The sequence below is a fragment of the Tinamus guttatus genome, unplaced genomic scaffold (genome assembly GCF_059628265.1).
Source record: "Tinamus guttatus ecotype Peru unplaced genomic scaffold, ASM5962826v1 Tinamus_guttatus_pri_ptg000018l, whole genome shotgun sequence".
NCBI classification, from domain to species: Eukaryota; Metazoa; Chordata; class Aves; order Tinamiformes; family Tinamidae; genus Tinamus; species Tinamus guttatus.
In genome coordinates this window covers 1345647-1358720 of record NW_028288552.1, presented here as the reverse complement: position 1 = coordinate 1358720, position 13074 = coordinate 1345647, and the positions used below count along the sequence as shown (strand labels likewise).

The 13074-nt window shown below is 35.2% G+C and overlaps 1 protein-coding gene across 1 annotated transcript in view; it reads left to right on the top strand.

Annotated features, from left to right (window-relative positions):
* Positions 1-13074, top strand: part of ANKRD26 (ankyrin repeat domain 26) — a 45651-nt gene that overhangs the window by 18215 nt on the left and 14362 nt on the right. Inside the window, exons 18-26 of the mRNA XM_088523744.1 lie at positions 517-600; positions 2276-3274; positions 4103-4338; positions 5717-5872; positions 7086-7119; positions 7351-7486; positions 8062-8275; positions 9400-9583; positions 11587-11730. Coding sequence (XP_088379870.1) covers positions 517-600; positions 2276-3274; positions 4103-4338; positions 5717-5872; positions 7086-7119; positions 7351-7486; positions 8062-8275; positions 9400-9583; positions 11587-11730 — 2187 coding nt within the window. The remainder of the gene's footprint in view (positions 1-516; positions 601-2275; positions 3275-4102; positions 4339-5716; positions 5873-7085; positions 7120-7350; positions 7487-8061; positions 8276-9399; positions 9584-11586; positions 11731-13074) is intronic.

The window sequence follows — 13074 nt, the reverse complement described above, 5'->3', positions numbered from 1 at the left end:
CTCTTGCACTTTATTTTGCAGTGATGGTGTGTTCTGTCAGAAGCATAAAGGGTAATGAAAGCTGCTTAATGAGAACACAAAAGTTGTTTTTATCTGTATTACAGGGTAGTATAAAATGGAGCTCAAATAATGGACCAGTACTTTATAGTGCTGCGAACACAGAAAGGAAAGATAGTATTGTCATAGCTCATTTCATATTACCTGTTTACTTTACAACTTATGGAAAAAAAAAAACAAAAACACACATGAAATGCTTTTCCCTCATGTGAAAATTTCTCTCAAACTTCTCAATTTGGAGTTGGTGTGCAGTATGACTATGCTAATATATGTATATTTTCATATATCATCATATAATAGAGAGATAGTTTTTAGGATTTTGTGAGTTTGCGGGGATATATTGGTTTATGTTCAGGTTTTTCCAATAAATATGATGATTCAGGACACATTCTAGGCATAAATAAACTGTATTAACTCATGTTTATTATTTTTAAAAATGTGTTTTTTACTGTAGATGAGTACTCAGAACCTACCTTTCATGTGTCATTCTCAGCTGAAAAAAGGGAAGCCATCCTGGATCCTATCAAAAACTATGAAAGGCAGGTATGTAAAAACAAATATTTTAAATTAGGGTTTGAGTTGAACAATCTTAATAAACATTATGGCAAAGGAAAACTTACCAGTCCATGAAAAAATGAGGAAGAACCGTACAGATGAAAGTTTATTATAATCTGAAGCCAAATTGGCTGCAATCTTGGTGTGCTTGTATAAAATGCTTACTATTATGATGGATACATACCATTATACTATTCTGTTTCCAGCTGATTTGCCTAATTTTTGGTCAACGTTTTTCTTTAAGTGTGCAGTGCTGAGGAACACCACAGCTGAATATAATGCATTTTTCATGCAAAGTGCACAGTTGAACGTTTGTGAGATTTTTCCATCTTTTATCATCTGCTGATCTTTCAGATAAAAATTCTCTGGACCTTCTTGTTTGTATGAGGAGAAGTTAAACAAAAACTTTGAAATTTGGTGACCAATGGGATACTTTCTCTGCCTCCAAATGTACCCTCCTTTGCCCAATTTAAATGTTGCAAAAGAGATTATTTTCAAGGTGCCATATTCCCTGGGGTCTGAGGCAGGCCTTCTGCTTTCACTAGGCATAATCGCCAGGTCTGGGTAGAGGGGAGGTCTTCAGTGAGTGTTTGGAGTCTTCTGTAACACCTGAATGGACAGTGCAACAAGCAATCTCTGCCCCATACTTGGGCACCATAAAGGACCAGGGAGCTTAGTTTTAAAGGACGTGGTGATTAAGTCAGTCTAAGTAGTGGTGACAGTTGGACAAAGAGATTGGGAAAGGCTGAGAGAGACTGTTACTGGCTGAGATGTTGCTGCCCCATTGCGAAAGGAGGAATTGTTGTGAAGTTAAAATGTGGAGGGAGAAAAGAGCCTGGCAAATCAGAAAGTAGAGAAGGAGTTGGGAGATTTTGGGACACCAGGGTTGCAGGCCCTGTTTCCAAAGGGAAGTTAGAGCTGAGGAAGCATATGGGGTCAGAGCACTTGAGGGGATAGTGACAGAGGACATGAGAAACCAGAACTATTGAGCAATGTAGCATGGGGTGAGAGAGAAGTGAGGAGACTGGGGAGTAGAGCTGGTGGATGGAGATGAAACCTGGTATGGTTTTAAGAAGCTTGGGCCTCTGATTTTGTGATGGGTGAGGGAATGGACAGGTTTGCCCAATAAATGTTTTTCTTTGGAGCTTGGAATGGAGTTAAGTTTTCTGAGTGAAAACTTAACTGTGATGAAAAAAAATCCAGTTCGGCCAGTTCCCCCTTTGGTGGACTTTCAAAAAAAAAAAAAAAAAAAAAAAAAAAGGTTATTTTTGGTACGTTAGTTCAGCAGTCCAGGATCAGTATAATGAGAACAAGGGAGAGAGAAGGTGGGAAAACCTAAGCAGTTGTAAGGAATAATTGTATTGTATCAGTGAAACATGAATAAAACAAGTGTTCACAGTGCTGTGAAGATAAAAGTAACCCTCATGTCCAGACAAATCTAATTCAAGGAAGACTGATGTCTCTAAGTGGTTGTTTTGGGTTTTATTTGTTTGTTTATTTTGAGAAAATGATGGTTCAGTGAAGCTTTAATTTACTTTTCTGTGTTTTGAATATAAACAATTGTTTTCAGCATCTTTGAATATGGTGAGTTTGCAACACAAATTATTTAGATTGATTGTAACTTCCTTTCTCTTGGTATTTTTTTTATCTGTACCTACTTAAGGATAAATATATTTTAGAAACTATCAACTTGATAGAGAAAACAACAAATGGAAATCAGACTGGCAAAGCAGAAATTTCATATCAGGAAATCCTATCACAAAATAAGGATTTGCACAATACTGACAAGCAGTTAAGTCCAGAACCTTGGGAAGAAAGATACGAAAGAATATGGGTTGAAAATGAGAAAAGGGAATTGAAAATGAGTTTTAAAAACATTACAGCAGAGCTGAAGCAGATATTCGGTGAAGTTAATGAAACTGATAAAACTACTTCATGTGTGGGAGAAATGTCTGAGGATGACTCCACTGAAGAATTGAAGAGTTTTCATGCGGTTTCACCTTGTGTGTCAGAAACATGTAGTAAGATAGAAAGTAAACATGAATTTGGAGATAGGAAACTTGTGCTAGACCTAAAACAGCCCAAAATCGGCATCCCAGTTCAAAGTCCTGGTGTTCTTCCTGATGAAAGTAACTTGAAAACAAACATGGGAGATACCTGCAGTAAAAATGAAGAAGATTGCAGTAATGGTACAGATAATATTGAAGTACCTATGGCAAAAGGAGAGGGAAAGCAAATACCTGCTGTGAAGATGAAAGAGATTGAGAATGGAAGCAGTAGAAATGTAAAAGCAAGTCCTGAATACTCTCTGGGACGTTACTTAAAAACATGCATTTTGGATGATGTTAGTAGTGTTTTTCGTAAGGCAAGAACTGTTTCTACAAATGATGAAAATTCACGTTGTATTGTAACAGAAAGGCAATTTAGAAAAGACTCCTGTGTTAATGATGTTGTTTCCAGAGACTACCTTCTCAATAATCCTAAAATAGCAGAAACAGAAATTGAACATCTTTTTGAAAATACTCAGCAGTCTTGTGGCATACTGGAAAGGAATCTGGATAAAGAACTAGAGCAAGATATGGAAAGATTTAAGAGTAAGGTAGGAATGCTGCAAATAGTATTCCTGGCTTTGGAGAAAGAGAAGGTACAGCTGCAAAAAGAGGTAGAAGTTCACCTGCTCCTCCTCATTCTTTAATCTTTCTCCATACCAATGGTCCTGTTCACTTTAGCTATCATCATTAAGGAAAGCTGCTTTGTGCAAATTGGGTTTTGGTTCAATGTAGGTACATTATAAGAGGAGAGACAGAGGTGGAGAGTTGTCCTCTTTCTCGTTGTGTAACTAGAAAGTTCTGAGAAAATCTAGAACATAATATTGTTCTAGTTTAACAAAAGGTGGCATTCAGTTCCAGTGTAAGTAGTTAGTAGTTCATTGCCATAAAAAGGAATGCACACAGTAACACTAGTTCTTATTCTGCATTAAAGAATGAAAATGGCTTCTGAACAGGGTCTTGATTCATCTCTGCATTTGCTATGAACTGTGTGTGGAGTGCCTTCATTGAAGTTCTTGTTTGCTGTGAAACCATTTCTGCTTGGGGATTTTTTGGTGTTTTATTGCTTTTATTGTTTTGCTTTGTTCTCCATTAAGGAAGTAATAGCCCAGCACGCTTTGCCTCTTTTCTCCTGTATTTTTACAACTAACACTGTGTGTTCCTCCTAACCTTCTATCCATCAGTAATGCCTTCACTTTTCCATTGTTCATGTTCAAGATGCACTATTGTTTCCTTTCTAAGGGCATGTAAATCCCAAGTACTTCCATTGAATCAATGTATTTTGTAGTATAATTTTATGAAAGTACATCTCTAAAATGAAAATGTTTCAATTCACATTACATGGCTTTAGAAATAAAGACTGAATTATTCAGTTTTGGGTATGATATTTTTCCTCTTAGTAAAAAGCAGAAATATGTAAAGCTTAACTTTTCTTTTTGTAGGTTGAGGAGGAAAAAAGAAAGCAAGGATGTTTTGAAAAGCAGATGGTGGCAAAAGAAGACCACCTTGGGAAATTAAACATATTGCCAGGCAATGTTACTAATCAGCAAATGAAACAAAGGCTTCCTCCAGAAGAGGACAGTCTTAGAACAGAGAATGAAGAAATGGAAGAAATAAAACCCAAAAAGATTTTTTCAACCAAGAAGAGATCAAAATTAATTGAAATGCCATTGAAGAGGTAAACTAATAATCTCTAATTCTTACTTGTAAAATTAATTATCTTTTTTTTTTTAACTTGCTTTCCAAAGTAGTTTCCTAAATACAGAAGGCCCTACAGACATTGCTTCCCAAACATTTGAGGAAATAATACTGTTTTTAGGAAGAACTAAGTTCAGAATAGACACTCAAATTTATTGTTTTCTTTGTCAATACTGAGGATAAACATATCTTCAAAGCTGGAGAGAAGAAAAACACAGCTGTTTTATGAGAAATAGCTATCCTGGGAAAAAAAGAGATAGAGGCTTGCAGTTTGCTTTCTCCCTTTTTTAGGTGACTTTAATGATCTCCATGCAACCTGTGTTTTCTTTAAGTTTAGGACCCACTTTGTCCTGTGAAAAGGGAAAGATCATATTACCAAATTAATCCCAAAGGCTTGAAGAAAGCACAAATGGAACCTTTGCTCTCTCATCTACTTTATACAGAAATTTGAAAGATCAAGATATAGTGTCCTCATAAGCAGATAGCTAGTTCAAGAAAACAGGGCTGGTCATCCATGCAAATTCACTTACTGTAGCTACGACATTTCTGTATTCACGGCCAACATCAAAATCCTCCCTCCCAAAAAAGACTCATTAGGAAAGTCCTGAAATAATAAATTGGCAGTGCTTAGAATTGCCTCAGCAATAAATTGAACTTTTGTGGAACTTAAGTCTGTAACTCTGAGCTTCAGCCAAGCATTTGGGCCTTTATTTCATGCATCATAATGGGACTTAAATGAGAATATTTGTGGGGGCTCCTGCCCCCCTTTTTTTTTTTTTTTTAATATCTCTTGGGCTCTGACAATCAGCTCTGGTGGTTCAAGCCAGATGTGCTCTGAGGAGAAAGTCAAGTGTCTGTGAGAAAAACATGAAACCTTGTAGTACAGAAGTACCTCTGTAACCTCCACAAACTTAATTACATAATTACAGATATAATTGCCTATACAGAAGTGTTGGTTTACTTTTTTTTTTGGGTATGGCGATGTTCAATTTATACAATAATTCCAAATGTTCCCCGGTTCCTAGAAAGGACTAATTTTACCCAGTTCCTCAGCTCTGAAACATGAGATGATGGAAAGATAATCCTGATGTGCAGGAACATCACCATCTGAGCTCAGTCTCACTGATGCAAGCCTACTTTCTGTTTCCTCCTTTCCTCCTGTCTCCTGATTCTACCTTTCCCCTCTATTTCTAGAATGAGGAGTTTTAATAGCTGGTATCCTCACCATCTTTGGAGTCAAGTCTGTATTTTATCACAGACATAATTCTAAGTAGTTTCTGAGCATCATCCAAAGTGTGTCTGTTTCATAGAAATGTGTTACTCAAACAGCATTTTTTTTTCCTTCCTGTTTAATGTAGTGAATCTGGCCAGGCAACAAAAGGAGCAAAGAAAAATGGGAGCAAAAAACAGACTTCAAAGCAAAAGGCTAATCAGCAGATGAGTTCTTCCAGTGGAATTCATTTTCAAGAATCAGATAATAGCACTTTCAGTGAAATATCCCAAGATGAAGAAAGGTATTGAATATAAGGAATTCTAGAAATAAAAAATAGTTTAAAATTGACTTGAAAACTAAAGGAAAAAAATTGCTACAATGATACTTGTTCTTTCATGTGACCAGTGTTATCCGATGCCTTTTGTGTTGCAAAATGTTCTTTTTGTTTAGGATGTTTCAAACGTGCTAGTCAGATTAATGATAAGGATGAATGTACACACTGCTAAATTACCTGAATGTGTCTATATATGTACATGCATTTATATATATGTGTGCATGTTTATATATATTCCCTATTTAAAGGGGCATGGGAGGTGCACGAGATGCATGAAAATGCAAATATTCTTCATTGCAGACCTCTACTTTTTTATTTAATCCTTTTATTTATTCATATATTCATTTATTCTCATATTCCTTATTCTAAGACTGAGGGAGAAGGTTAACTAACTCCTTTATGATGCAACTATAAGATAGCTGTCTACTCTTTGGAACTTGTATCTCTATAATTGACTGTGCATACTATAAAAAGAACAACTTTCTTTGAATTAGCTCAGGGTCCTCTAACTTACATGCTACACACAACACAATGCTAAGATACATGAAGTGGCAAGAAGGAAAAACGCAGGTTAAAGGCAGTTACTTATTGCTGAGAAGATGAGAAGAGTCTGAAGACTCTTCAGTCTGACCCTGAAGAGGAGGTCTCTTTTTCTTTTTTTTTTTTAAGCTGTTACGTTTTGCTTGCCTGAAACTAGCTCAAATGGAGCAGTGAACTTGGTAGGTCTTCCATGTGGAGAGAATCGAAATGGTTGCATAAATAAACTACACTGGTCAGTCATAAAGCTGACAGTGATGCTGTCCCTACTACAGAACCCAAAATTACAAAGCTTTGACTTGTTAGGCAAGAATTCTCAATGTTGAAAACAAAGCTAAAGCTCTAGTTTTAAACAAGCATTATGGATAATTCACTGGTCTGTGTGGCTGTGTGATTCCTATCATTTAGAACAAAGGGCAGTTTTCAGTCATGGTTATTTCAACTTTTTGCTTAAGATTTTGTGATTAAAGTATCCTCCGCTGTGAGTAGTAAGATTGTTTCAGTCTTCAGCTATATATAACAAAATTCTTCTATTAAATTTCAGTTTAATTCACTTATAAAATGAAGCTGTCAGAGCAATTTTAGATATTATTCATAATGCAATATGAGCATTCTACTACCAAAATCTTTTTCTGTTTTCTAGATCTGCAACAAAAAGAGGGAATAAAAGGAACAAGGTACTGTAAAAGAACTTTCTTGATTTAAGGGGCTAAAAAGCTAGTAAAAAAAATGAATAGGAATAGCATTTGTATAGAAGTTCATCTGATGCATAAATTGCTGTTTGTGTACAACTTAATCATATTTGAGCCAAGTCTACGGGAAGTGGATGAAAGAACAAATCATTCTTGCAGTTGTAATAATCCATAGTTCTATACTGTTATATACATAATATCCTGTATTGTTTGTAGATCAGCATACAAATGGATGTCACTGACCTTGATTTAACTCAGTCATCTGACACAACTACAGAGGATGCTGAATTGCCAACGTCAGCCTACCAAGAAGCTATGTTGCTGATAAAACAGCTGAATGTAAATCACGCAGGTAAGTTTTCAAATCATTTTGTCTGTTTTTTTTTTCCCCTTTCTGTACAGCCCAAGCATTTTAGTTTTCTGTTTAGACCTAGTGTTTTTCTTTTTCCATGATCAGAGGTGCCCAGAAAGTGCAGACTTCTGTACTTGATGTGGAATTCATCTCACCAACCTTATGTGTTTGTCTGTGTTATTGTCAGACATATCTTAATTACTTATCATTGGTTCTCTCTGGTCGGAACTAAAGTAGTAGGTGCTTGTAAGCTGCAGCTCAGCTCATTCAGCTCACTCAACTCATTCTCATGTAGTCATCGAAAGTTAGCAAGATAGATCATCTTTCCCCCCCCCCCCCCCATACCCCAATAGGTATTAAAAACTAGCAAAGTATAGGCTTCACTAAAAATATATATAGAGAAAATCTATTGCATGCATATACACAGCCTTATATACACATAATCATCATGTATTATTATTTCTAATAATATAATTAATAATTTTCTATGTTAACAGTGGCAAATTAGGAAATTAAGAATTTGTGTATTGGAAAGTGTGCATATGTGCGGTTTTCTACAGTTTTTAAATCTCTAGGTTCTGCTAGTTTGTTGAAAATTCAAAACATACTACTTGAATATGAGCGGACAATAGAACATGAAAAAAATCGATATGCTGCACTCTGGAGAGAAGTAAAAAAAATGGAAAGTGAAAAGGAGGAGTCACAATTAAAAGCGGAAGAGACTCAAGATTTGAAATCCATATTGGCTCATCAAGAAGTGGAATGGAAAAATGATATCCAAAGCCTTAAGTATGTAATCTTGCATTCTCATAACCTATGTTATCCTTTCAGTATTTATTTGCAGAAGATGCTGATGGTATAGTTGAGAGGATGAAAACTTTCTAGTCTTGTAAGACTAACATAAACTGCTACCATAGAAAAGGGAAGCAGTCTGTATTTGCTGAAGAGTGAGGTCAGTGATGGAAAATAGGCTTAGAAACGCATGGTGTTTAAGCTTAATAACATTAAGAAATGTGTTTTTAAAAAACTCAATGAATCTATATGTGGAAGAAACAATAGCAGCTTAAAGGTGAAGCAAATTGATAATGAGAACCTTAGGAAGATATTATTTATTTATTTATTTATTTATTTTACTAAGAGCTATAAGCAGTTAAAATTATTGCAAGTGTAAAGCTCATTCTATTTTGACAATTTATTTAGAAAAAAATATATATTACATTTTTATTATTGACAGCTAGATAAGTGGTATGCTGTTTTATTAATATTTCTTGCAGTCATTGTGAATCTGTATTTTGTAGGAGACGCTCAACATATTAAGAAAATGTAGATTGTTCAGAGTAGAAGTTTATAATGCTTTGATCTAGTAACACATACATTTGATTATAGTAAATTGTCATGTTTCTGTGTATTTATACTTGCAGGGAAATTCTAGTGGGAGGTGAGAGTAGAAGGCAGTACTCTTTCTTTTGCCCCTTACGATCCACCTGTCAAGCTGTGGTCTTTTGTTTTGAGCCCAAGTACGGGATTTGGTAGCGGGTGTATTCAGAGTACAGATGATCTGCTTTTGCATGAAGTATGCGTTTATAGAAGTATGTGTACTTATATGCATGTGTATATCTAAATTTGAGTGCATGATTTTGTATGCAACTTAATCTGTGTGCAAAATAATGGATTATATCTGTATCTTGTGTAACTGATGCAACTAATTGAATGAAGTCAAAATTGTTGTCAAAAAAAAATACCATAAAAGTAAACTGAAAGGATGTAACATTTTTGTTTGAGTTTTCTCTGAAAGTACACAGTATGGAATATTCACTTTTTTGAGGTCAGTGCTTTACTGATTTGGATACACAAATAAGTTTGAGGATGCTTCATCAGAATTTATTCCTCAAATAATATTTATTAAATCCCAGATTTACTTTGAAACAAGAAGAGGAGAAGAGGCTCAGAGTAGAAATGCAATATCAGAAAACCAGAGAACAGCTAAGAAGGAAAGAAGATCACTACCGTAAAGAGATGGAGGAGAAACAACAGATTGAGTTACACTCAAGGAATTTAGAAATGGAGTTAATAACCTTGAGAACGCTCTTGAAACAGGTACATCAAATGTTGACATAGATACTTATGTCCTGTTTTTCTGCCTTTTTTTTTAATTGACATTGTATTGCAATATGTTTAAAGAAGGAGAAATATTTGTGGAAGATATATTAGATACCAGTATTGCTGCATTTTGAGGCTGACTGAGGACTGTTGGCTCATAAGCGAGCTGTTCCGTTTTTTTGATATTCATTTGTTTACAACTTTATGATTCTTTTTCTCCTTTTCAGGATCCAAGTTTCATTTGTATCACAGGTCAAGTCTTAATTTTTTTTTGTGTGTGTGTCTTTTGTTTGTTTGTTTTATTCTGCATTGTTCTTAATTTGCAGATAAAATTTATTTATAGGTCTACTGTAGTTATACTTAAGATTTGTTTTTTTGATTGAAATTCAGGCTAAAATGTTAAAATTTACCTGAGATTCTATACATTGCCTCAGCTTACACTTAGGAGGCCTAATCCGGAAAGCCTCTTGCCCTCATTTTTAATGCAAGTTTAGCGCCTTATTTAGTGAGGTTGAGATGATGACATTCTTATCATTTATAATCTGATGAAAATTTTCAGCTGTTACAGTGATTTTATGCCCCAGATTTCAGTAATTCTCTCATGGTTCTATGAAAAAGACCTTATTAAACACATCCGCTTACTTGTCTTTATTTTTCATGCATAGTTAAGTCTTTAAGTTGCAGAATTTATGTAAGTTAAAATATTAAGAAAACATCAAAGTAATCATAAATGACCTTAAATAGTCTGTATGTTCTTGTAGGAATTGTTATTGGGGTAATTTTGATCTGCCTGCATTAATGGAAGAATGAATTTTACTAATTTACCTCTCAAACTTTGTTCAGCTGGTTACGTTCAGCTTCTCAGTCTTTGTCTGTGCCCCAGTCTTTGGAAATCTCCTGCAACTCAGTTTGTACAGAAATTTTGCTAGGATTTGGTCAACTGTGAAACTGTCTTGATGAAGGAAAAAGTGTTAATCTAGAATGCTTTAGAACATAGGCTATTAGTGACAAATTTAGGCTTTCCCAGGACCTTGGAGTAGGACAAAAGCAGTGGAATTGTGGTGCTTTTGGAAATGTCATCTATTAGTTTATGCTGCTGTTAGTATTCAGCTAAGAGTGGTGAATGCATGTTCTCAGATCCCTGGCTTTAAACATACAAATCCATTCCTGGCTTAATTAGTATATATGCACTACTTTGGTAATATGAGTAGGGTTTCTGCTTAAAATCTATATGGCATATTTTCTAAGAATAGGTGTTTCAATAAATTTGTTTTTGTTATAGAACAGTGTTTCATTAAGAATCAAGCTTTTATAATACTGTTCTAACCAAGCTAAAATCAGAAGTCTGATAGTCATGTGCTCCAGGAATCTAAACGTGTTTGTTTTCAAACATGGAAGTTGTATTTGCAACTCCATGGAAAGATGGTTTGGGAAGTATAGATTGATATTTCCTTGAAATTTGCTTTTAGTCTTCTCATTCAAAGTTACTTTAGCAGCAACAATACATTGAAATTCAGATGGTCTTAATCAGATGATTCAGAAGAGGTAGCCATCGAGACATTAGCTTTCAAAAGGTGGTGGTTGTCTGGAAGAGACAAAACAGCTCTTACTGAATTTCCGTGCAATACTCTAGATTGCCTAAAAGGCAAATGTGCCTTCCTTAACACATGTATTCAGCTACTTAACACTTAGATGCTGTTTTTGGGGTCACATGAGTATAGAATTTGCCACTTATCTTGTATAGACAAATAGCCAAAATACGAAGCCAACAACTGAATCCCCAGTGAGTATCTCTGAACTAAGGTTTGGCATCTACCACAGAAATGGAAACCACTTAGAAGTTTTTTTTTTTTTTTTTTTAAATAGCCATTCAAAGTCTGTCCCCCCCCCCCTTTTTTTTTTTTTGAAGGATATTTAATATAGATTTGTACATGGATTACCTTAACTGATTTTTTTACTTAAGGTTTAAGTAGTTCACATATATAAATATATTATGGCAGGTTGAAGAAGAGCGTGATGAAACACAGAGACAGCTTTCTCAAGAAAAGAGTGCCAGAGCCCTACAAGAGGGAATTTTAAACAACCATCTTTGGAGACAGAAGGAAATAGAAGAAGAATCAAGAACTATAGCAAAAGATTCAGAGGTAGGAAATTTTATTTCCCAGTACATTCATTTCACTATATTCATTATGAAAACTTGACAAATCTTTCTGGTAATAATTATTGTCCTTTATGTCAAATGGTTTATGGTTTATCAAAATAATTTAACTGTGTAAATACCATTTTTTGTTTGTTTTTCCTTATATCTTTAAAAATTCTGAAGCACAGAAGCAGACATGTTATCATAAATGCTGAAGTTTCTAACAGCGCTGCACAGTATCTCTTACTGTTTTAGTTACAGTGCAACACCTGATCCTGTTGCTTGCTTTTTGAATTGGTTATCTTCAACAAAATTACTGAAAAAAAAAAACACCTTCTTTCACTTCCACAATTTAAAATTGTGTGAAGGAATATCACTAATGAATGAAATTCGCTCTAGAAATGAAAATAATTGTAAGGAAATCATAGAATCACTGAATGGTTGAGGTTGGAAGGCACCTCAAGAGATCATATAGTCCAACCCCCTGCTCCAGCAGGGACACCTAGAGCACGTGACACAGGGTGGCATCCAGGCAAGTTTTGGAAGATCGCCAGAGGACACTCTACAACCTCTCTGGGCAGCCTGTTCCAGGGCTCTGTCACCCTCACAGGGAAGTTCCTCCTCATATGGAGGTGGAGTTTCCTATGGTTCAGTTTACACCTGTTACCCCTGTCCAAAAAGTGATCATAACTCTTTTGTTTAAGCAGCGTTTATCTGAATTTCTCATGAAGATCATAGAATCAATAAGGTTCGAAGGGACCTTTAGAGACCATCTAGTGCAACCCCTCTGCACACACAGCGTCACTGAAAGCATGTGGCGCGGGATTGTGTCCAAGTGGGTTTTGAATATCACCAGAGAAGATCCAAAGCTTCAAAGAATAATAGCTATACTAATACTGAAATGACTATACTATTATTGAAAAAAGTTGCATATATAATTTAAAAAAAAAAAAACAGGAAGTGAGTACTACATTCCACAGATGATTGATTGGCCTGCACAGCTAATCTTTAGTAACAGGGATGAGTGAGTGACTTGAATAGCTAACCTTGATACAAAATAAAGAAAGAAAGCTTTAGCTTAGCATTTAATATTCAGCTAAACATCAGAGAAGAAAAATACCTTTTCAAGCCCTGTTTTGTGATATTTCATAGCACAGGTTAAATTACCTTTTAATGGAATATTTTAAAGGTCTATAATAGACAGTATACCATGCATATACAGCCTAGTACTGTAATTAAAAAAAAAAAAAAACTTTATTATTTTGTTGCTGAATCTGGATAGGGGGAACACATTTTAGACTTGGGACATTCAGTTTTAAGGGCATCTGAGATTTCCAGATGTGTATTC